Genomic DNA, 24,978 nt, shown 5'->3' with positions numbered 1-24,978 from the left:
GGGTGCCCAAGGTAGAAAGCTGGACTAGAGACCTGGATTTCAAATTCAGGCTTACTCATAAATTCATTCAACAAACATTTATTAGAAGTGCCTGTGGGCAAGGCACTGTGCTAGGCTCTGGAGATACAAAGACAAAAATGGAAACAGTCCCTGCCCTCGAGGAGCTTACATTCTAGTGGAAGGAAACAACATGTACACAGATAATACAAAATATATACAAAGTAAATACAGAGCAGTTTGGGGGTGGGGGCGGGGCAGGGCAGGGCAGGAAGGGAAGGCCTCGTGGAAGAGGTGGCACTTAAGCTGGGCCTGGGAGGAAGCTCGGGGGACGCTCCAGGCACAGCGGCCTGAGTCCGGCATGAGAGGGGCAGCAGGGACAAGATGGAGCGCAGGGGAGGGGGGAAGGGTGAGGGGTAAGCGTGAGCGGGCTGGCCAGGGGCCCCCTTGGCTCTTTTCCCTGGAGGCCACAGGGAGCCCAGACACTCCCTGAACAGAGGGTGAAGCAGTCAGGCCTGTGCTTTGAGAAGATCCATTTGGTGGCTGTGTGGCAGGCTGGAGCAGAGGTGGCCAGGCCACTGAGAAGGCAAAGGTGGGGGCCCAGGAGGTGACGAGGGCCTGAACGGGGGGAGTACTGATGGGGTGACATTGGGAGGTAGAAAGGGCGAGATTTGGCAACTGGTCTGATGAGTGGCATGAAGGAGCAGAAGAGGTGGCTGCAGACCTGAGTGTGGGCGGGGTTAGGGGCTGGCTGGGCCCAGGGAGGGGCTTCGGTTTTGGAGTTGAGAGGCCTGTGGGGCTTTGGGTGGGAAGGAGGGTGGATGCAAGACTAGAGCTCGCGAGAGAAACTGTGCCGGGATGGGGGTCGTGTGCATAGAGAAAACGGATCCCCTAGGAGAAGAGATCACCCTTCAGGAGAGGCAAAGATGACCAGGACAGTATTTGGGGTTTGCAAAGTGCTTCACATCTGACCCTAGCAATGAGCTGTGAGGGAGGGGCTGTCCCTGCCGGATGTCCCGCCTCCAGTGTCAGAAGTGGAAATCCAGTTCTCTACATTCTAGCACTTTTCCCCACCTAGAGAACCAATGACGGGCTGAGGGAGAATCTGGAGAGCTGTGACACAAAAACCTAGAGGGGGGTGGAGGAGCTATTTTTGAGTAGGGGAGAGTCTCAGGCTCCTGGAACCCCCTTGTTTCATGGATAAGAAGGGAATTGATCACCACTACACCAGCCTGGCTCCCCACCCCTCCCAAGGGGGTGAGAATGCTCTGTAAAAATCTCAATGGGTGTGGGGGGGGGGGCACAAAAGCCCCAGTGACCTTTTCCCTGGGCTGGAGGTGGGTCCCTGATACACCCATATGTGACTGCCCTCTCCAACACTAACCACTGGGCTACAATAGTGAGTAAGGCATAGCAACTGACTGAAGGAGTAAAAAGCATTTATTAAGCCCTTACTATGTGCAAAGCGCTTTGCCTAGCACTTAGGATACAAATTTAAAAAGGGAGACAGTCCTGCCGCCTTCACCATTCTCCTGGCCTCAAGAACATCACAAGGAAATGAAAATGGAACTATTCTGATGAAAAAGAGCTGGCCTATCCTGGAGCTGCCATTTTGAGACTGGGGGAAGCCCCTCTGGATGGTATCTATCCCAGGGCTAAGGGGCCATTTGTATCCAGCTATCTGGATAGACCTGGCAGGATAAGCTGGGGTCTTCACAACTTAGCTGTCATTCAAGGCTCTGGAGGCCCTGGTGCTGACTGCCATTTGTTCTGAGACAAAACCCAGTTGCCTGGCCCAGGGATCCAGCAGACTGAATCCTTTTGATGGAGATAGGCCACAGGGGGAGACTGCCCCCGAGGCCTGCAGATGAGCCAGCTGGAGCCCTTGGGAGAAGTAGGGCAGAAAAGATTAGGTGTTTTTTTGGGGGGTAGGATGGGTGCACGGGGTATGACTTGTCTCTGTCATTACCCAAGTTGGTTTTGGCTCAGACGCAGGTCTCAATCCTGAGATTTAGTTGAAGGATAATAGGAAATGACCGGCTGAGGTCCCCCCCTCCCCCAGCTTTGGCAGCTGACTCCTTCACCACCTAGTCTGGGTCTGCTCCTCCCACTACCTGAAGTCCTGAAGAGCCAGAGCCTAAATAAAAATGAAGCCTTTTGGGGCCCTTCAGACCCTCAGGCTGTGGGATGGCATTAAGAGCAAGAGGCTAATGGATGGTCAAGGAAACGCCTGGGTCCTGAACTGCAGCACCCAGAGCCCCCTCCTGGGCCCTTCCTCCCCTGGGGGCAGGGCACTGAGAGGTCACGGACGGGTCTAAGAAAACTTGTTGGGCATTTTCTGCTTTGTCTTCTGACCCAACTCCCCCCCCCCCCCCCCCCCCCCAGCTGGGAAGGCCGGGCACAGGTTTCTGTGAAATCACTGCTTCTTGGCCCTAGAAGAACTGGTGGGAAATGAAATGTCTCCAATTCTAACAAGTCTCCATGTTTTCAAATTTCCAGGTTTAATGACAATGTCAACTAAGTATAAAAAAGAGAGGATCTCTTTGGGGTACCCAACTTGGGACCAGAACTAGAGAGGAGACAGACAGGTGGCCGAGAGCACCTCTCTAGGCTTCATGTTCTGGAGCCTGTGAATAATGAGCTTTCAGGCATCAGGCACAGAATGTAAGAGCTCGTTAACTGTGCAGTTACTGGTAAGACTTGATTTACCAGGACCAGAAGACCCTACAGAAAATTTAGGCCCAGACATACCTACAATGGAGATTTTGAATTGACCATCTGGGGGATAAAAAGCTCTATGAGAACAAAAAGCCTTTGCCTTGGTATGGGTTCTGTGCTTTGCAGTTCCCCAGGTGGCCCCTGGCAGGCTGGGACCCAACCAGAGACTTGGTGAAATAGAGAGGAATTCAAACTTTAATCTGATTGGTTTAATGGGTATTTTTTTTTCAGCAGGAGGAAGAAAAAGGAATAAAGTTACAAGATTATTTTAATTTCACAATGTTTAACTAAAACGGAGTTCTAGGCTACGTGTGTAAGTAAATCTAGAACACAAAAGGGTTAAATAAAGAGTTTGTTTCCTTTTAAAGTTACAAGAATTTAAGCTTTCCTTACATCAAACAAACTTCACAGAACAGATACTTCGAGGAACAAGCCCTACCTCCTCCCCCGGCCCCAACCTTGACTGTCAATAGAATGACCATTGTCCATAATGTACCAGGGCCTGCTCGCCAAGGTGGCATCTCCCCCATGCCACCTCTAAGCCAGCAGGGCCTAAGAATGGCCAAGTGTGCACAGGAAAAGGGCAGTGAATGGAGGGTCTTGTGAGAAGATGGAGAGCTCAGTTGGGTATCCCAAGCAAGAGACAAGGGATGCTGCCATAACCGTATGGACAGACAGTGTGTGCTGAGGCTATTTTAGAACAGTGGCAGGTGTGAGGACCAAATCAGCCAGGCCTCTCCCCACTACAATGAGAAGCTGAGATCATTATTATGAAAAATATTAAGGCTGAAGAATTTTTTAGTGAGTTTTTTTGGGGGGTAGGGTGGGAGGGAAAGGAAGAGGGGAAAAGAGCATCATTTCCTATTTCCCCACATATTTTAGATTAAGAAATGTCTAATTCCCAGGTCTTTGTGTGTAGTTGATCTGCAAACACATCATTTGGCCTCTCTTCTTTTTAAAACTTGTGGGGGGAGACCCCCTTTAAGGAGACCCTTATTTTCCACATGACTAAAAGAGTTTTAAAGTTGTATCATCTCACTCTGGCCCAATAGTTCAAATTCCAGGTGATCCTAATCTCTCCCTTCACTCATTCATTCCCAGTCCTTGTCCTCCTCCTCCTCCTCCCACCCCCATCCCCCTTCCTGGCCCATCCACATTTCTGCTACAGTACCTGGTTGATAATTCCTTTGCAACGGAGGGAAAAACAAGCCAATTGTCTCTCCTCTGTTTCCCTTCCTAGTCCATCCAGTCCAAAATCACCCAGGCCTGGGCCTATAAGCATGGAACACCCCTGGGCCCATGTTAGGATTTGTGCTGGGACCCCTTTGCAATTCAGTGGGTGTGCTCAGACTGTCCCTGGCCTAGAACAGTTCCAAGAGCCAAGCCTTCCTGATTCCAGTAATACGTGTCATATTCTTCTACTGCACTTAACAGATTTTCCCTTATCCTATGGGGCTGCACAGAAACAAATGAGCCTATGTGACTACCCTGGTAACACTTTGAAGGTGAAGAGACAAACTCTGCCAGCAGCTGCTGCACCCTGGTTGTTCCCCAATACTGTTCCTGACTTTTGTCTGCTATGAAATGTGTTCCCCGCCCTCCCCTCTGCCCTCCCTGCCCCTTACCACCAACAGTGAAGTCTAGCTACAGAGAATTGCCTGAAGAATCCGGTCATCCCCATGGCTGCTGTGCTGCTGGGATTTAGCCTTATTTAAATCAATGATCATATACCCGCACCCAGCAAATGGCAAATAAGAGTCAACCAGGTTTCAGTTTCCCTGGCCAGTACTGACCCAAGTAGGCCACACAAGCCCAATATAGAGTCTATAGATCCTGGGGAGAAAAATGTATCTCATGGCCTGGTTTAGGGTGGCGCTAGGGTTCAGAGCAAGGCTCTCTCTTTTTTTCTTCTCCAAGTGAATAAGACAGATTTTCCAAGGTAAGTCTGGTATAGAAATTTTCACCCTCCTCCCCTCTGCCCCCACCTTTACAGCCACCTAGGAGTTCCCCTGGATGCCTCTAGCCTCTTGGGCAACCTTGGTAGCCCCGGCACAGGGGCTGACTGGGAGCTCTGGCTTCTAGGAGCTGGGATTAAGGATAAGTAAAGAGGTGAAAAGGCTGTACATTAAACACAGAGTTTCTGGCAAGGCCATGTGCGTCTCAGGAACTGTTTTTAAACACCAGCTTCTACTCCTCTATTTACTTTAAGTCTCCGTCTGGACCATTTTCAGCTTAAGGCTTTTTGTAAGTTTTGACTCCAGCAATGACATCTGCTTGTTTTGTTTTAAATCCACTAGCCATGCTCAAAAAAAAATATTCTTCATGTTTTAATTTTATACAGTGGCTAGCAGGCACCTTCGTAACCAGCCAGAAATCAATTTCAACCACCATCAACCCCTAAACTACAGTACCAGGACGGCTGGCTAAAGAAAGGAAACGGATTGGCTGTAGTCTGAAACGTGCCCAGTACAAGGTGTCTGGCTGACTCTGTCCTAAATAAGGCTAACATTAGTGAACTAAGAACAGGGTTTGGCTGCCGAGCTTCGCACTCAGGAGCAGCCCTCCCCAATGCGCTGGCAGGATCTCCCCACTTTCCGGTCCAGTTTCACCATTTTCAGGATGGCTTCCTCTCGGCCGCGGCCCATGTGGTCAAACGTGCAGTCGTGCTGCTCAGGGAGGCGATGTAACATACAAAACACATAACCTGCAGAGGGAAGAGTTAGAGACATGTCATTAATGACTCCAACACCAAAGCCCAGCTGAGGTTCTGAGAGTCAGGGATGAGGGTGAGGGAGATGGGGCCCACATGGCATAGACATGTTCTGAAATTATTGTATTGTGCAATCTGCCTCCTCTCCTTTCAGATTCAAATGCTTTCCACCTTCTCAATACCAGATTCAGAGGACCAACCTGCTCAGATCAAAGCCAGGAGAAGAGGGCCTGCACCCAACCAGGTGAAGGTGGAGGGGCACAAGGTGCTATTGCAGTGAGATGCACAAGCACTGGACCTCAGTGGCCCTCTCTCCCCATGGTCAACCTAGCTCTGATATAGGAAAGCTGTGTAGCATCTACCATAAGAGATGCCATCTTCCTCAGGGTATGTCATCTCTAAAAAGCAAGAGAGTGGAGGGAACAAAATATATCTATATAATTACTCATTTGCCTCCCACAAAGCAAAGGCTTAAGGGATGTTGGGAGTGATAAAACTACAACTGAGTAAGTGGCTTCATAAGAAAAGGGATTATTTTGAAGTGCTAGAAAAGGTATTACAAAGAAATACAGAGGGGAGAACCATTCCCAAGGGGCTAGGCTTCCATCATCCAATTAAATGGCACCCTGCAAAAGAAAGTAGGCATGTTCCCTGGGGGATCCATCCTAAGTAGACACGGCTGTTATTGTTCAGTCATTTTTGAGTCTTGTCTGACTCTTCATGACCCTATTTAGGATTTTTTGGAGAGGTCTTGGAGTGACTACTTGCCATTTCCTTCTCCAGCTCATTTCAGAGATGAGAAAATGGAGGCAAACAAGGTTAAGTGACTTGCCTAGGGTCACATAGGTAGTATCTGAGACCAGATGTGAATGGAGGTAGAGTCCTCTTCCTGACTAGCTCTAGCAATTTTATCTACTGTACCACCTACTTGCCCCAATTAGACTCTAAATAATTATTCCCATGGGAACCAGGAGAGGATCAGACCCTGGAGGAGGGTGGTCATACAGAGTATTTGTTATGGGAAGAAGAAGGAAAAGGAAAAGGTAGGGTTTGGTTTGGCACAACAGAAAGGGATTGGTGGGATTTTAGAAAAGCAGTCAACTGAAAAAGTTAAAGATGACACCTTCCAGAGAAAGGTGAGTACCTTGAACATTAAATCAATCCATACTAAAGACAGTCAAAAGATAAAAGAAGATAAAGATCTTTGACTCTACTTCTTTCTCTGGGCAGCAATGGAGACAATTTTGTCCAGATTCTTTCCTCCATTCTTTCCTCTGTGGGCAGGAAACCTTAGCTGAGGAAGCGTTTCAAAAGGAGCTTGTCCTCACATTCTATTCCCATCTCCCACTCCAATTAAATTGGCAGTGTTCTCAATCAAGGTCTTTTGAGGGACATAAGGAAATTATTATGAGGAACTGTAAAAAAAGTTCTAGACCAAACATGTTTTGTCCCACCTGCAGCCATCAATTTCAAAAATTTGTCTCTAAAATCACCTGGACTCCCATTTTCCCAGGCATTTCCAAATCATCTAGTCAATACTCACTCCCAACCCTTACTGCCTTTGTGTAGTCCTTCCCCATTAAAATGTAAGCTCCTTGAGGTTGTGTTATCTTGCCTGAATTTGCACCTCCAGCACTTGGCAAAGTATTCAGCACGTAGTAAGTGCTTAATAAATTCTTAATAGTTTATTTGTAAGACACTTTTCTTAATGAGAGTTTGAGTATGTATGTGGGTCAAGGAGAGGAGGGGACTATGGATGGCAAAAAAGTGTGTGAGTCTGATGTTAGAAAAACAAACACAAAAACCTTTCTCAACAATCAGAGCTGCCCCGGAAGTAGAATAGTGTGTCACAGGCAGTCTTCAAGCAGAGGCAAGATGACCCCTTATTAGCTGTGTTGTAGAGAGATTTTTCTCAGGTTTGGGTTGAACTAGATGACACTATTGCTTCTGTAATAAGTAGGGGTAGGGAGAAACAGGGCAGAATTGAGCAATAGAATTAAGCCAAATTGTTGTCATCAGAGTATTCTGATCACATTAATTCCCTCTTCAAAATCCTTCAGAGACTCTTCTATCATCCAATAAAGCCTAAAACCACTCAGCCTGGCATTTATAGCATTCCACCCTATTTGAATAGCCGCCTCTCATACTTTTTTTGAGCTCATGAATTGGAGACTCTGGCCACAAAGGAAAACTATATCTCTTCTGGTCCTAACGCAACCTCCTACACCGTTCCCCCCCAACTCCCCCACCAAAGAGCTCCTGCCTCTGTACAAATTGTTTCCAACATAAACAAATGCTATTCCTTCTGTAAAGTTTTCCATGAGCTGCCCAGTTAGAAGTCATTTTTTCCCCTTCAACTGAGTATAATCCAAGTAGGTGGCTATTCACCTTCATTAGGTAACAAGTTCTATGAAGCCACATCTGACTTGTCAAACAAATGTTAACATTCCAAAAAAACCCTTCAAAAACACGTGTTCTACATGTGAAGGGGAATAAAGTATTAAGTAGCATGAGGGTTATTCCCCCAAACCAGGGATATATCGTGACCTGTCCTGTCTTTGCCAACCACTTCAATTTCTCAGACATGGATTAAATATGTGTGTGTGTGTGTGTGTGTGTGTGTGTGTGTGTGTGTGTGTGTGTGTGTGAGAGAGAGAGATCAAGCACAAAGAGTGGTCAGTGCTAAGTCTAGACATCAGTTTTGCCATAAAACATTATTAATTTAATGTTTTAAGAGAGGAGGGTAAGATGTCTGACTCTAACCTGGGATTGGTTTTAGGGGGAAAAGAAAGATGAACTTTTTGTCTCTGGAGAAACTTGAGTTCCCGCTTGGTCTCAAAGCAAAATTAAGATGAATGAGTTTATGTGGTATATTTACTGATAAGTTCATTACTGAAGATATTGGATAGCAGTTGTCTTTGTCCTAACGGATTCCAAAGTGGAACCTGACAGCCTCACTATGCACACTCCATCTAACAAGTAAATTCATCGTTTGCTGCATAAAACTACAGGTTGACAGCCTATGGGGGGAGGGGAGGTTCAGAGGAGGGAAGACTCAAATTGGGAGGTGCTGATGGTTCATATTTTTGTCACTAGCTGATGGAGAAGTTTTTTGTGCTTCAAGCATCAGAAGGATGGGGAAAAGTGCACCTGTTCCCTTCTCCTTTTCTCTCCCTTCTTTAGGATAGCAGGAGAATTGAGGCAAGAAGGTCCCAGAGTCCCTCTCCTCCTTTGATGAATTGTGCTAGGTTAATAAGAACAGCAGGAAATAGATTACAATGGGAATTAAGCTTGGCTCCTGGCTGGGTTTAATACCTCATTAGTCAGCGGTGGGCAAGGGAGGGAGAAGGTGCCAGGTTTTATCCTCCCTGGCCTAATTCTTCACCCCCCTTTTTTCCCCAAACCTCACTTTCCTTTCCTGGAACTAATCTCAAGGGAGTGGTGAGTACTGGTTGCTGGTTTCCCACACCAGAAAAGTAGATAGGAGGAAAGAAGGCTGGCTACCTTAATTGGCTCTTTAATAAGGAGTTGCCCCTCCCTCCTCTATCAAAGCAATGACCACAACACCTGGGGTGCTCCTCCCTTCCCCCACTACCTACAGTCTCTGGTGACAGTGGCCCCTGGATTGTGACATACCCAGGATGTTCTGTGCCCAAAGACCATAATCCCCTCAAATCACTCCTCTTTCACACTTTGGGGTCTGATTTATAAAAGTAGCAAAAACAACACTTAAGATTGTGGGAGCTAAATTGGTGACAATTAAAAATAAATGCATTGCCATTCACTAGGAAAAAGTCCCAGAGAAGTTTTAGAAGGTTAATTTCCCAAGTTACTGCACTGAGGTTATTAGATGGCACAAATTAAGCTTAATTCCCTCTTCTGTCATGATCATTCACTGAAAGGAAGTTACATCCTGGAACTTTTCCCAAATGTTGAGTGTGTATGAAGACAGTCATTAGCTAAATACGTTTCCACATTAGATGGGTACTACAGAACCTGTCTCAGATCACATACTATTTGCCAAGGTTGGAGTCAAGGATGATTAGTGAGATCTAAGCCTTTAGTATTTTTTCCACTGTCCAAAGATCTGATTTCAAAACCATGGGAAGTGTTATGAACTTCAATTCTCCTCATATGGCACTCTGGAGGTCAAGATAACGATGAAAAGAAAGATGGTTCAAGTTGGTGGGAGGGCAGCAGGTTATTAACTTAAAATGATAAAAGCCATTCTAAAATCCATAGAGGGGGAGTATTTTCTGCTGCCTTAATCTCTTGCTAGGCAGCTTACATGCTCCTTCTAATGCCACTGATTACTAAAAGCTGTCAGGGCCAGGGACCTTAGCTATTACAGACAGACAGAACGAAGAAGCCTGAACAGGGAGGAAACTCAAAGCAATACCAGAATTAGTTCATTTAGGCTATTCCTAGATTTATGGTAGGTTGGCTTTTTTTGGGGAGAGGGGGAATGGGGCGGGGGGAGAAGAAGAGAATGTCCAAGAATCCAAAACATTTTCTCAAATACAAATAAACTTAAGTTCATTTTCACTTAGAATAGTCGAAGACTTGTTAGAAGAGACCTTAGAGATCCACTTTATTTTACAGATGAGAAAAATGCGGGCCAGAAAAGGGGGAGATTTGACTAAGGTCATAGGCCAAGTTATTAGCAAACTGAGGACTAGAATTTAAGTTTTAATCTAGTGATTTTTCCTACATCATGTTGGCTTACAGAAATGACAATGAAAAGTAGGTGGGAGGGCAGCATGTCATTAACTTAAATAGTAAAAAGCATTCTAAAATCCAAAGACAGGAAGGATCTAGTGCTCTTGTTCATATACCAAACTGGCTTACAACACTTTTCTGGGGTGGGAGAAGGGGAATGCTGTGGTGCTGACAGCATGTCCCAGTTCCCAAAAAGTTAAGAATCAACATTAAGTTAAACAGCGAAGGAAAAATGCCCAAGACTTAAGACTTAAAGAGAAATTGAAAGTGCTGGTTCAGAAACCCTGATTTCCATCCGCTTATAAAATGAGGTCTAACTTCATGAGATTGCTGTTACCATGGCTGTCCTGTCCGATTTCTGCTTCACAGCCTACACCTGCAGCAGCCAGCCCAACACACTCAAGAATGGTTTTTGGACAAAAAGACTTTAAAAAGATCCTGATCCAGAAGTCCCAGGAAAAAAAAGAAGCATCATGTTTTAGGTTGAACAGCACCTATGATCTATTTTGGGTGAAACTGCATGACAAAGCTCAAGAAATATCTGGATACTCTCTTTTGTTTCTATTTTAAGAGTGATTTTGAGAGTTTTTGGCATAAAAGTGAAATGTTCAAATGTAGCTAAAAGATGGTATCTAGGGCCAAAGGCACACCATATCTTTGTGAATTGACATTTTAGGGACCAATATTCAAAAGGCCTTCAGAGCAAGGGCAGAACATCCAAATGGGGCCCAGTAGGGAACAAATAGGCAAACAAAGCAATTGTTGAGGAGGAGTTGCCACAGATACAAGGCATCTCAAAACAATTCCTCTGTTAAGCTTCCAAAGATTGGCCAGTTCAAGAAGTGGATTTATAAAAGGAAAGAATGTGTCTACTTCATTTGGTATGGGCTATGACCTAGCTAAGCACATATGGTTAAGAATCTTAGATTTAAGAGAGGTCAAAGGAAGCTTTTATACATAAAGGAAGTATAAAAAAGAATCCCATGTTAGAGAAGAAAATGAGAACTAGGGTTCTGTTCAAACCACTAAGAGGGGAGGACAGAAATTCCTATATTAGATTCCACATTTAAGGGAAGATGCTTCTGAAGGAGGGAAGCAAAAAAGAATAGGGATATGAAGAGTGAAAATATTGTCATGCATAGTGGAATCAACCCTATCCAAATGTGACTCATTATCCTAAATGAACCCTTGCTTCCTCCTTGGATTTAACAGAGTCTGGAGAAGCACTAAACCAGTACCTGGGAATAATACTCCAAGCTGCTCTAAAATTAAATGAGTGTAGAAGAATTACACTGTGGCTCATTTTTCCAAGACCAATAACTGTTTGACTTGAAGCAATCATAAAAATGTTCATTTGGTATGAACACAAAATCTAACCTGACCTACAGTGTTTTTTTTTTTAATCCTTGTCTACCATCTTGGAATCAATAGTATGTATTGGTTCCAAGGCAGAAGATTAGTAAGGGCTAGGCAATGGGGGTCAAGGGACTTGCCCAGGATCACACAGCTAGGAAGTGTCTGAGGTCATATTTGAACTTAGAACCTCCCATCTCTAGGCCTGGCTCTCAATCCACTGAGCTACCCAGTTGCCCCCATCCTATAATTTTTAAGGCAAAGATTTGAAACACTTAACATTTGGATGATCCTTTCCATAGCAAAATCTTCCTTCCAATGACAAAGGGAAGTACGTATTGAAGAATGTTTTCTTCTTTGTTGGCACACACTTGGAAATAATCCTCAAAAATGCAGTCATTAGCAGAAGATAACCCAACAGCTAGCACCTTGTGTACTATAAAAACTATAACAATATTTCTTGCTTCCTTAGTCTGAAAAAACCCTGCAACATTCTATTTTGATTCAGTGGTCACAAAAAAAGTGCAAAAGGAAAGATTGTATATGCTCTACTTGGTATGAGCTATGAAACAGGTGACAGGGTTAAAAAAAATCTACAAGGATGGGTATAAAATGAGGGAAGTTGGGTCACACCCTCTTGTTCCTGTCCTTCCATGCTTCTTGTCATCTACCAGACTAATTTTAGTTGGCTAGCAAGAACTAAGAGCAGGTCAGAAAAAAGAATGGGAAGGAACAAAACTCCTCTGGAAGATAGGAATCCCTTGTATCTTCAGGAGAAAGTTGCTAGAGTGAAAGCATAATGAGCATGGGTGCTAAACTTTCCCCAAAGACAGAAAAGAGGATGCCCTTGGCCTTCTCTTTCCCACAAATCGCCATCCATAGACACAGCCATTATGAAAGTTTATCCTTTTTTCCTTTCCTCCTGGGATAGGGATTTAAGTGCCCCCAAAGAGAAGCAAATTGGTCTGAGGATTTGACTGGCCTATTTCCCTGACAAACCTTCCTAAGTCACTTAAAGGCAGAAAAAAGTCCCTCTCTAACCAAGTGCAGTTGAGACCACTGTGAGCTGATACGATTTCTAAAGATCCTGAGACTCTCTGTCCTTCCATATCCTGCCCTGATGATCATGGGGATGTTCAGAGATACTAAGTGTCCACTCTATCCTTGTTGCATATTCTTGCTGTATTAGGGCAAAATAAACCCCCTTTTGTTAACTGTTTAATGACTTTCAAGGGTCTCTTAGTCCTAGCAGCAATCCTGAACTAAGAGAGTCAGGCTGCCATTAGAGCTGCATCTAGCACCCATCCATCTGTCTTAGAACCACAGTGTGATTAGAAAATACCTGCAATAAGACTGAGCTCTCAAGTCTCTGCTCTAATACTAAACATAAGGAAGCTGCTTCCTCTATCTTGGCCTCAGTTTCCCTCTCTAGAATGAGACTATTGTCCAGATAGTCCCTAAATTCTCTTTTAGCTCTGACTGTATTGGCTGATTCTATGATTGTGGCCTAGTGCTCTGAAATCTCTGCTTTGGTGCTGGAGCCCTGGCTATGGAGACCCTCTCTGCCATACCATTGTGATTCTTTGGTGACAGGCAGTTCAGTTGGCTCTCAGGTAAGACAGGAACCTTTTGAAGACCAGCAATTTAATACAAAATGCTTAGCTGACCCTTTCTCTTCAAACTTTGTCACCCAATACTAGAATTGGGAGTCAGAAATCCCTTGTGGAGAGTAAATAGAAGCTAAAATTAATGTGAGCTCTTGACATTTTTTATTCAACTTTGACTTAGCAGAAAATTGTTTGCCAGCTTTATTTTTGAGTAAGAAGGCACTGTTTGGCACTGCTAGAACTCCATGGTTCCTGTCATTTTGGGGTTTAAATTAATTAAACAGTGTTTCTTTGCAGATACTTCATTTGGAGCTTTCTCAAAAGAGCCCCTTTTAATAATAAAACTATAGACCTTTGTTTTAAGGCAAGATATAGCTACTGATGCTCTGGTATTCACTTACCTCTATCTATTCACTGGGATATCAGAATATGGGCAAAGGAACTACTTACCCAGGAGCATCTCATTCTTGTTTACTGGTGGGAAGGCCTCTAGCAAGGGGGAGCAATTTTTTTTTAAAAGGAAAACCATATTAATCCAGCCTTGGCTGGGGGTGGGGGGAAGAGGGAGGGAGGGAGGGAGGGAGGGAGGGGGAGAGAGAGAGAGAGAGAAGAGAGAGAAGAGAGCGTGCGCTCAAACCACAAAGCAAGGCACAAATGCAAAAATCTAGCCCATGTCTGAATGACCCAATAAACTTATTTCAGAAAAGAATCACATCTCTCCAGCAAAATAAAGGTTCCTTATAGCTCAGGACAGCTAACTGACCTCATAGCTCATTTGTAAGTACATGTTGGGAACAGCAGGTGGTCACAGGAAAGCTTGTAGGAAAGCAGGAGCCATTTATATACCCACCAGCAGCAATCCCTGGATTACACTGTAGCTGCTGACCCAGTGCTCAAGGCAGAATTTGTAGCACAGAAATGTATTAAAGGATCTTAATGTGTTTTATTTCATCAGGCCTATGGCACAGGCAAAGCAGCTGCAGGTGCTCTGGGAATAAAGCCTGTCTACTTCACATTCAGCTCCATCCTTGGCTTTGCATGATATAGAGAGAAAGTCATTATACTCTAAGAACCGGACTGGGTTCCTGGCTTCTTGTGCTATTTGACATGGTATCCTACTGGGGTGGGCAGATAACTAGCTGATAAGAAAAATTCTACCAGAGGTTTCCCTGTGGTTTGAGACTGCTCATTGAGAATCAAGTGATGTCCCCCCCCACTACACCCCCCCCAAGCAGGAAGGACAATTTGCATTTTAGAAAAAGCTATTATACAATCCAACTTTTTAATAAAACCACTAAATCACACTGAGTTGATTCTAAAACAGGCAATCAGCTGTTTTTTCCCAAATCAATTAAAATGCCAGTTAGACAAGAGATAAATGGTAGCATAAGAAGCAATGTGATACATGACAGAGATATGAGGAGCTTGTGAAATGCTCTTAAACTCCAGCTTTAAGGATTCCGCTGTGATCTGGTGCATTCCCTTGGCATTTACCATCACTCAGTTCTGAGAAAGCAGACAGCAGTAGAAGGACATAAAGTTGTGCTACAGTCCAGCTTAATGAAGCTCCAAACACATTTTGTACACATGTCACTTTAAAAGTATATAACCATGTGCCACTACTACTGACATTCCTTTACTGTTCTCTTTCTAGACAGTGCTATAATTACTCCTTCCCTCTCCTCCATGGGGGCCACTGTTCCAGACCCAGCAACATCTCCTCAAGCACTTCACCCAAGGACATTCCCCTGGTCCTTGGTCTCTACCAGACTTGCTGCTCTTCACTGCTGGGTAGCTAAAACCACAATTGTGCCTGCTTAGAGACAACCCTTTAACCCTTTTCCAACTAAAAAGGAAGAAGAGACCCACAATAGTCACATTATGCAAAGTTGTTTTATCTAGAGATGAACCTATATTTAAAAACCAAGAGAAACTGGCTCCAGGCAATTTCTGCCACAGGAATAATAATTTGCTCTTTTGTTCATTCCATTCCAGTGGCTGAGGAGGAGGAGGAGGAAAGCATTAACCCTTTGGTGCCAGGAACAGCTTTTGCTGGAGTAAAGCTAGAAGGTGCTCAACAGTGTGGCTGCTGGGCTGGTCCCCAAGCCAGCCCATATGCTGAGGCTTCCACAAGTGTGGCCTCCCTCCTCCTCAGCACCCAAGCTAGCTCTAGGAGGCTGGCTACACTGACAGATGTGCTCTTCAATTCTGCTGACCTTATTCTTTCAGCACTTTCCTCAGATTTGTTTGACTTTACTTTTAGCATTTCATTGCCCTTTAAGAGACTATCTTTTCCAACCAAGCAAAAGCATTCTAAAAAACTACCAACAAAGCTCTGACTGAATGGAAGAACATTCTTTTTCACCTAGAGCATGGTTGAGGCTGCCTTGGGTTATTGGGGGCTGGGGGAGAAAGGGGTGCAGGTACAGTGGTATGGCTGTATTCTGGGCAAGTATTTCATCCGGGATTTCTATGGCAGGTCAAATCATCACTAAGGCGCCTTCACATCAAAAAACCATTCTTGCCCAAGTCACAAAATGACTAAGAGCCATGGGAGTTGGGGGTAGGGTACTACTAAAGTGCAAATGCCAAATTAAAATTTTTGTGGCCTGGAGACAAAAAGAAGAAAGCTATCACCTCTATGTAGTGCTTGCTCAGCATGCTAATTAATGGGAGTTTGGTGGAAAGGAGCAACTGGGTGAAGATGGTTATTTCTTTTCTTTCTCTGCCCATCACCTTCAAACAAGAGGCAGTGTGATATACTGGAAAGATGGCAAGTTATCAAATCTGGGTCTCGACTTGGCCTTTGCCTGGCTGTGGGACCTTGGACAAGTGACCAAATCTTTTAGTACCTCATTTTTATTTTCCGTCAAACATGGGGTGTTGGAGAAGCAACATGGTACAGTGGGAAGAGCATGATTCTGGGAATCAGGAGATTCAGGGTCTGGGTCAAGTTTGGCCTCTAACTTGCTGTGAGACTGTGGGCACCTCTCTGGCTTTCATAGGCTCCTCTGTGAAATGAAGATATTGAACTAGACTATCCCTAAGGGGTATTCCAGATGACATCACCAAGGCCACCACTAATTATTCTCAAAGTTCTTTTCCAGCTCTAATATTGTTATTATCTTAAAATTAACACAGGACTCTTCTCTACCAATTTACCCATTAGATGCAGGACCTACACATTGTGGTGGTGTCAGGGCAGGGACATTTTAGCTCTCATGTTCCCGTTCCCTTTCCCTTGCTCTTACCCAGACATATCTACTTCCCCTTCGTTTTCTTTCTTGTCCTTTAGCCCTCTTTCTGCCTAGGGTACTCCTCTTCCCTCCTAACCTTTCTTTTCTTATTTCCTTACCCTGGGAAACCTTTTCTGAACTAGAAATGAAGAACTTCATTTTTGTGAACATGCTGTGGGTATATAGGTTTCACAACTTGCTAGCCAGAACCATAAACACCTATCTTGATGATTGTGTAAATATATGATCAAAAGAAAGGTGGCAAAAGAGTCCTGATCACAAAACACACATTTTTAGGGAAACCTGACTGATTCAAATAATTTGGAGAAGACATGAGGCAGCACAGAAAGTGTAGTTTCAGGGGAAAGGGGAAGTTTTCTAAGAAGGGCAGAAAAATGGCTTCTCAGATACTGTGGGGGCTCCTTAACAGGTAAGGTTTGGAATTCTGTAAGCCTCTCAGACAGAGCCAGAGGATTTGTGTTTCCAAGTTTAATCACGTATTGCTTGTGTTTCAAAGTGTCTTGTGTCTATTTTCCTGGAGAGAGTAAAGCTGGAAGCTGTTAGAGACAGGATGAAGGTAAGGTGCAAAACAAATAAAGTTTTGGTGTAATCTATCAATATCAAGCTTACTTTGAGTTTTTGACTGAAATTTTAGAGTAGGCAGAAAGGTATTCATACAATTTATTTTGAATACAATATTCCAGAAAGCTACTTGAGAATCCTTTTCTCCCGGATGTTCCTAGCTTTTCACTTCCAGTGGTAGGACAAGGGCCTGAAGAAATCCCTGGGCCTATTGAAATGCTTCCTTCCCCAATCCAGATTGACAGATTTCCAAGCTGCAGCTGAATTTCACTGAAGCAGCAGAGGGAAGGACAAATTTTTTTTAAATCAAGTTTTATTTGGTGGAATGAAGTTGACATATATTGGGGAGTCCCCAGACTGAAGGCACACAAGTTTACCTGCCTAAGATTTGATTACTGCTTCGTATTTGGGGGAACTGCTAATGCAGTAAAGACTGGGGTGGGGAGAGGTAGTTCCTAGGAGACTTGATCAAATTCATAAGTATTAGGCATGGATGGGGGAAGGGGGAGTTGGGGTGGTGAGGGGAAAGAGAATCCCCTAACCTCAAGAAAGCACATTTATTACTCACATCTGAACCCTGTGTAAAAGGAAAGAGACAATTGAAGACATAGTTCCCTGCCCTCTAGAAGCTCCCATCCTAACAGGGGTGACAACATGCACGAAAAGTCCTTTAGTGGGCAGGAAATGAGACTGGTCACTAAAACTATTTCAGATTCATGAACTTCTAGAACTGCTTTCTTTTTTTTAAGCCAAAGTAGAGGATCAAACATTTATCCTTATCCTTTAAGATATTTGATTAACTACAATGTTCAACCTGTCAAGATCTTTTTGGATCTTGATTCTGTTCTCCCATGCCAATTTACATAACAAAGGGGGTTAATTGCATCTTCTAGCTCTAAATCCTAAACATCACTCCAACACTTGCCCATGCACATTTCTTTAAATTTTTTCTTAATACTTGTTTTCTCCTATGTACCCTATAGATAACAAATCTATTTGGTCTCATTCCTGCTAGGAACAAGCCACCCTGAGGCAATTCCTAACCCCACCAGTGATCTTTCAGGCTAGGGAATTTACTGACTGCTGTCAAATGCAAAGCACAGCGCCCTGTTTGAGAATTCTCAAATGCAATATAATATGTGCCAATATTGAAGTCTAAGGTAGGAACAAAATATTCATGTGGGGAAGTCATGCTTGGTCATACTGTCTGTCATCCATGGCAGGTTATGAGGGAAGGATACCTGCAACCATAAGAACAATAAGCAGTTTATAACCTAGATTGGTGATGGTAAGCCTATGGCACCAGATGCCAAAAAAAGGCATGCAGAGCCCTCTCCTTGAGCTCGCCTGCAATCACCCACCAGTTTGTTACTAGAAAGTCAGAGGGACTCAGGGTGGAGCTTTTCCCCTCACCCTCTCTATGTGCCTGAGGACATTCCTCACTGCCCAGCAGCCCAAGGGAGCACTCTTCCTCCCTACCCTGTGTGGTGTAAGGGGGCGTGGTATATATATATTAGACAATTACAAATGAAATTGTGAGAACTCCACAACTCTGGAGCTGCTTGCTGTTCAGGCAGGCCCCATAGACATCTTGCTTCAAGAGTTAAACCTAGGTGATAGTGTGTACATAAAGAATTTCAAATGTATTGTGTTGACTGAACCTGCTTATGACTGACCATTCCAAATTCTATTGACTACACCAACAGACATTAAAATTGGGGAGAGGGACCCATGGATTCATTGTAGTCATGTAAAATTAGTATATTCTGTTGATAATGAATAATTGCTTGTACTGATTGTATTTGACTTGATTGTGATGACTTCCCTATTGCTTGATCTATAATATTTTGTTGCACTTAATTTGGTTGATCCTTATACTTGAACAAATTGCCCTTGTAGGACAACACATATACTACCACAAAAGAAAAAGAAAATCTGTATTAGTGGCCTATATTGACCTGATGTACCTTTTGTAACATTTTGTGCCTTTTGTAACTTGTTTTATTTTTTATCTTCTTGAATGTATTACTGCTTTATCTACCCCGTTTGCATTCACACTACATATCATGGAAAGTTATAGAGGAAATGAATCTTATTTTTTGGGAAAAGTAGCCTCTATACTTTACCTCTGTAATTGTGAAATATACACATTTCTAACATTTTTTCTTCCTACATGTGCCATACATTATTTGATTTTTCTATCATTTTTTACATTTGAAGCACATGTCACCAGTATTGAGAAGATTTTATTTTAACTATTTTTTATTTTTCCAATAGAATAAGCTAAGACGTCCACGTCCACTTGCATGGAAACCTGCTATTTATTGATAAATGTTATGAGACTGTGATTAATGTTTGTGTCTGATTCTAGGAAATGGGGGAAAAAAAGGGAGCACAGACTTTATCTATACAGTGCCATAGAAGCACAGACTTAACCTGAATAGTGTCAAAAAAGAACATAAGTCCCCCCCCAAAAAAACCAAAACAATCCAGGTGGGACTGATGAACTTCTACTCCTATACGAAAGGACTTGAACTTAGTGTGAGATTTGAGGTTGCGGCACTTGACATATGCCAAGATGCAGGACTCCTTGTACTACACTCTGTGAAATACTTTCTATCAAAGTGCCTAACAATTGGCTGTTTTGGCTCCCCTATCCCTGAGAAATGATGAGAGATCAGAGCAGGGAATGACACTTCCCTTTTACACAAAAGTTGAGTCCTTTTTTCTCTCTCTTGTAGTATGGCAACTTTCTATAGTCCTGGCTTATAATGTGTAAGTGCAACATTAGTGCATTTTTGTCCTACAGATTTGTGGGACAGAAATTTACTTTAATTGGACCCTAATATAAGGGCCTGTTAGGAATTTATTCTTGTTTCACTCAGAAATGTGATATACATAGACTTTTGATATTTTGATTCTGATTTTGAATTTTTTATTTCTCCCTTTTATTTTTCTTTTGATAATTGACTCCTACACCCCCCATAACTCAACTATGTATCCTGAATTGATCCAGGTGTTATTGAACACCCTCTTCAGGGGGGAGATTATGTTGTATTTTTTAAAAAATCCACGATTTAAAATTTTGTTCAAAAAAATTTCAGGAAAAGAAGCTTGCTAACTCTTTGAATCCTGAGAATGAAGTGCTTGGAGAATGATGCCTCCAGAAACCTACACTGCATCAAGAAGATCCAGAATGAACTTTTGGGGGGGGGCAATTGATTGAACTGAAGGGGGTTGAACATTTATTTTTAATGTACACTCTTATACCAAAGGGGCCTGCCCCCAATTGGCTTTTTGTCAATGCACCTAGCAAACACTGGTTTTGCTTTCTTTCTCTTCTATTTCCCTCTTATCTCTAATGATTTTAGTTTCCCCTTAAAAGGAGCGATATTGTATACACCTGTATTTAGAAAATTTTTAGAGGTACAAGATGACTATGTCAAATGATCAATTGGGGAATTGTGAAGATGGGATTAACTCTCTCCTGCCCATTTTTAGATTTAATCAACAGAAGCTCAATTATACTTGAGGAGGGAAGGTCTGTGGCCCATGTGTACAATAGTGGGTGACGAATCAGAATCAACTGACTGCCCCGTGGGGAGTCCTAAATAAAGCTTTAGCTATAATTGGTACATGTAAAATGGAAGTCACAGGAAGTGATGTAAAGGAATGGTCTTTAAAAATGTGAAGAACTTCCTGTGAAGTCTTTTGTCTTGAACTTGATCTTGAAGGAGCTCCAGCTTGAGACCTCAGAGTGCTCTTGGGAAAACCCTTAGAATCACCACATGGGGTGAGTGCAAAAGGCTGACTCCTTTACTGGATTTTTCTGAAGGGATTAGCCTCTGGAGAGGCCTCTCCCATCTTGAGAGAGGTTTCGTGTATCCCCAGGTCCTTAGCTCAAGGCTGAGGCCCCTCTGGCTAAGGACTAATTAGCCCTGCCTGTGCTAAGCCAGGGGTTGAAGCAAAATACTTAGTGTGCTAGTTTAGATATCTTACCCTATTCCTCTCAGCTCTCTTTCCCACAAATCCAGCCTTCTGCCCTTTTGGGTTCTGGTACTTTGTATCTGTCTCCAGCCTGAGCATGTCACCTACATTTTCCTGTCTCTGTCCATGTCCAGCCCCTATATGTCTGCCTCCCAGTTGTTTCTCCTTTTGTTCTTGCTTTTCTCTCCCCACCCTGATCCATCCCCTTGGATGCATGGTGCTCTTCCTAATTCCCTCCCTTCTGTTGCCATGTTCACAGGCAAATTCTTATCATGTAAAAATTTCTTTACGTAGAGGCCTATGGAAATATCCACTTACATAAAACAGAACAGTCTGTATTGACAAAGTAATAAACTCTAAATGAGTCCAGCTAACCTGACTTCTTTCTCTGACCTACTTCCCCTCCTTTCCTTCTCCCACCAAGCCAGGTTTCTTCTTCTATCCCCACTTAATTACCCAGAAGATAGTCAACTTTTTTCTTTATTGTATTATAGGGATAGAACCTACGACCTCATTAGCTCTGCAGACATAGACTTAAGAGAACAATACCTGATTTTTGCATCGTTCAGAGGAACATGAAGGAATATCTCTTATCACATCTTATAAATTATGTCTCTTCTGACTCTTTTTCTCAGGAGAGAGGGTAGTGAGCAGAGGAATAAAGAATGAGAGGGGAAGGGGGATTGTATTCAAATAAGCATTTTGCCCTCCATTTGAATTAGCTCCTTAGTAACATGGCTAAACAATCACATAACCTTTGTGTTTGGGGGATAGGTGGTATTCTGTCTCTTTAAGCCTGAGTTTTGTCCACAACACCTGAGCACTCTTGCTATAATGTCTGTCTACATAGGTCTTCCCAAATATTCCAGGGCAAGTTTTCTATTCAACCAGGCTTCATTAGATAGAATTGAATGCCAGGAAGAGCACAGATCCACCCAGATATCACCTGTTTGCTGCCCTACTCTTGGTCTCTAGGTCTGACTCTCAATCCACTGAGCTACCCAGCTGCCCCTGGGAAGACTATTTTACAAAATATAAAGTGCCAACATTATTGTGCTGCAAGAAATGATGAAGATAAATATAGAAGATCACAGGAAGACCTACATGAACTGATACAGCGTAATATAAGCAGAGTTGAGAAAATAATAAAGTGACTATAACAAAGTCAGTGAGAAGAACCCTTCCCCTCACATCCCAAAAGTGAATGTTGCAAGATTATAAAGAATAGGTACTCTCTTTTAAGAAGAGACTCACAGACTTCCGGTTAAGATGGCAGCTTAGAGAAAGCTAAAGTTCAGATCTCCGGAAAACCCTTCCCGATCGATCTCAAACTATAAGCTCCTAAGGCGCCGAAATTCAAAATGATCAACAGCACAGACCCTGGGAACCCTCCTCCTGGACCTGGACCCGGATCAAAAGGTACGGCTCCCCTCAAAAGCCAGAACTCGAGATCACTCGGACCTAAGGGGTAGGAGCGCAGAGTCCAAGGCTCTGGGAAGCCGCAGGGCTCAGAGAGCAGGGTCCTCGGAACAACAACCCTCAGGGCCTTCTATCCGAGTCCCAGTGAAAGTCACTGCCTGGAGCTCCCGCTGCAGAGTAGGGTCTAAACAACAGCAACCTCAGGGCGGGCAAGACAGCCTCACAGGCTGGATCCTGATATCCAAGTCTCAGTGAAAGTCTCTGCCCTCGGAGCTTGGGGAAGCTGCAGCCCATCCCCCCGCAGGCCGATGAAACAGCCTCACGGCCAGCGATTCTGAAGGCAACTTCCGGGAAGCAACCCGACCCAGAGAGCCGGGGGAAAGTGTGGCCTCGTGGTCCGACCCTTCCATTCCAGTTCCAGTGAGGCATATTCAGTTTAACCCAGGGAAAGCTCATAGAACCTACAATCTGCCCAGGACTAAAGCCTCTGAACACCAGACAGAGATAAGAAAAGCTAATCCGCCACATTCAGAGATGGCAAACTCCACAGAAGCACAGAAGCCCCAAAATACCAAGAAAAATAAGAAGAAAGGGGCGACTTTGGACACATTCTATGGAGCCAAAATACAAAATACAGAGCAGATAGAAGAAGATATACAAGAAAATGCTCCAAAATCTTCCAAAGGAAATGGAAACTCTCCACAAACCCATGAAGAATTTGAATCAGAAATGACCAAAAAGATGGAAGCCTTCTGGGAGGAAAAGTGGGAAATAATGCAAAAGAAATTCACGCATCTACAAAACCAGTTTGACCAAACTGTAAAAGAAAACCAGGCTTTAAAGCAAGAACTAATAAAGCAAAGCCAAAACACCAAGAAATTAGAAGAGAACATAAAATATCTCACCGACAAGGTGATAGATCTGGAAAATAGAGGGAGAAGAGAAAATTTAAGAATAATTGGACTCCCAGAAAAGCCAGAAATAAACACCAAACTGGACATGGTGATACAAGAGATAATCAAAGAAAATTGCCCAGAGATTCTAGAACAAGGGGGGCAATACAGCCACTGACAGAGCTCACAGAACACCTTCTACACTAAACCCCCAAAAGACAACTCCCAGGAATGTAATTGCCAAATTCCAAAGCTATCAAACAAAAGAAAAAATCCTACAGGAAGCCAGAAAAAGACAATTTAGATATAAAGGAATGCCAATCAGGGTCACACAAGACCTTGCAAGTTCTACTCTGAATGATCGTAAGGCATGGAACATGATCTTCAGAAAGGCAAGAGAGCTGGGTCTCCAACCAAGAATCAGCTACCCAGCAAAACTGACTATATACTTCCAAGGGAAAGTATGGGCATTCAACAAAATAGAAGACTTCCAACTTTTTGCAAAGAAAAGACCAGAGCTCTGTGGAAAGTTTGATACCGAAAATCAAAGAGCAAGGAATACCTGAAAAGGTAAACATTAAGGAAAGGGGAAAAATGTTATCTTCTTCTTTTACTCAAACTCTCTTCTATAAGGACTACATTTATATCAATCTATGTATACTAACATGTGGGGAAAATGTAATGTGTAAATAGGGGGAAAAGAAAGACCAAATAGAATAATCGTTCTCACACAAAGATTCACATGGGAAGGGGAGGGGAAGAAAACTCCTATAAGAAGGAGAGGAAGGGGGGTGGGGGATTTACTTAAACCTCAATCTCAGGGAAATCACCTCTGAGAGGGAAAAACATCCAGATCCATTGGGATCTTGAATTCTATCTTACCCAACAAGGGTAAGGAGAAGGGAAAACCAAGGGGGGGAGGGGGAGAGGGAGAACAAAAAGGGAGGGAAAGAGATGGGGGAGGGGGAGGGAAGAAAAAGGGAGGGACTAAAAAGGGAAACATCAAGGGAGGGGACAAGGGGGACTGATTCAAAGTAAATCACTGGACTAAAAGGTAGAGCTGAAGAAGAAAAGGTTAGAATTAGGGAAGGCAATCAAAATGCCAGGGAGTCCACAAATGACAATCATAACTTTGAACGTGAATGGGATGAACTCACCCATAAAACGTAGATGAATAGCAGAATGGATTAGAATCCAAAACCCTACCATATGTTGTCTTCAAGAAACACACATGAGGCGGGTTGACACCCACAAGGTCAGAATTAAAGGATGGAGTAAGACCTTCTGGGCCTCAACTGATAGAAAGAAGGCAGGAGTGGTAATCATGATATCTGATAAAGCCAATGCAAAAATAGACCTGATCAAAAGGGATAGGGAAGGTAATTATATTTTGTTAAAAGGGACTCTAGACAATGAGGAAATATCATTAATCAACATGTATGCACCAAATAATATAGCACCCAAATTTCTAATGGAGAAACTAGGAGAATTGAAGGAAGAAATAGACAATAAAACCATACTAGTGGGAGACTTAAACCAACCATTATCAAATTTAGATAAATCAAATCAAAAAATAAATAAGAAAGAGGTAAAAGAAGTGAATGAAATCTTAGAAAAATTAGAATTAATAGACATATGCAGAAAAATAAATAGGGATAAAAAGGAATACACCTTCTCAGCACCACATGGCACATTCACAAAAATTGACCATACATTAGGTCACAGAAACATAGCACACAAATGCAAAAAAGCAGAAA

The 24,978-nt window shown here is 43.3% G+C and overlaps 1 protein-coding gene and 1 non-coding gene across 6 annotated transcripts in view; both read right to left on the bottom strand.

Moving 5' to 3' along the window:
- Positions 1-2,902: 2,902 nt before the first annotated feature.
- Positions 2,903-24,978, bottom strand: part of ZFAND3 (zinc finger AN1-type containing 3) — a 361,587-nt gene continuing 339,511 nt past the window's right edge. For all 5 annotated transcript variants that reach the window (XM_056818160.1, XM_056818159.1, XM_056818158.1 and 2 more), the window contains one exon: positions 2,903-5,419. In XM_056818160.1, the coding sequence (XP_056674138.1) occupies positions 5,265-5,419 (155 nt within the window). In that variant the 3' untranslated portion in view covers positions 2,903-5,264. The remainder of the gene's footprint in view (positions 5,420-24,978) is intronic.
- Positions 5,420-5,478, bottom strand: MIR7279 (microRNA mir-7279). Its single transcript, NR_127474.1, has one exon. It is a non-coding gene; the product is annotated as a microRNA mir-7279 (primary transcript).

This window comes from Monodelphis domestica, chromosome 2 (genome assembly GCF_027887165.1).
Source record: "Monodelphis domestica isolate mMonDom1 chromosome 2, mMonDom1.pri, whole genome shotgun sequence".
NCBI lineage: Eukaryota > Metazoa > Chordata > Mammalia > Didelphimorphia > Didelphidae > Monodelphis > Monodelphis domestica.
The sequence above is the reverse complement of the archived record's forward strand: the minus strand, read 5'-3'. Positions and strand labels throughout refer to the sequence as shown.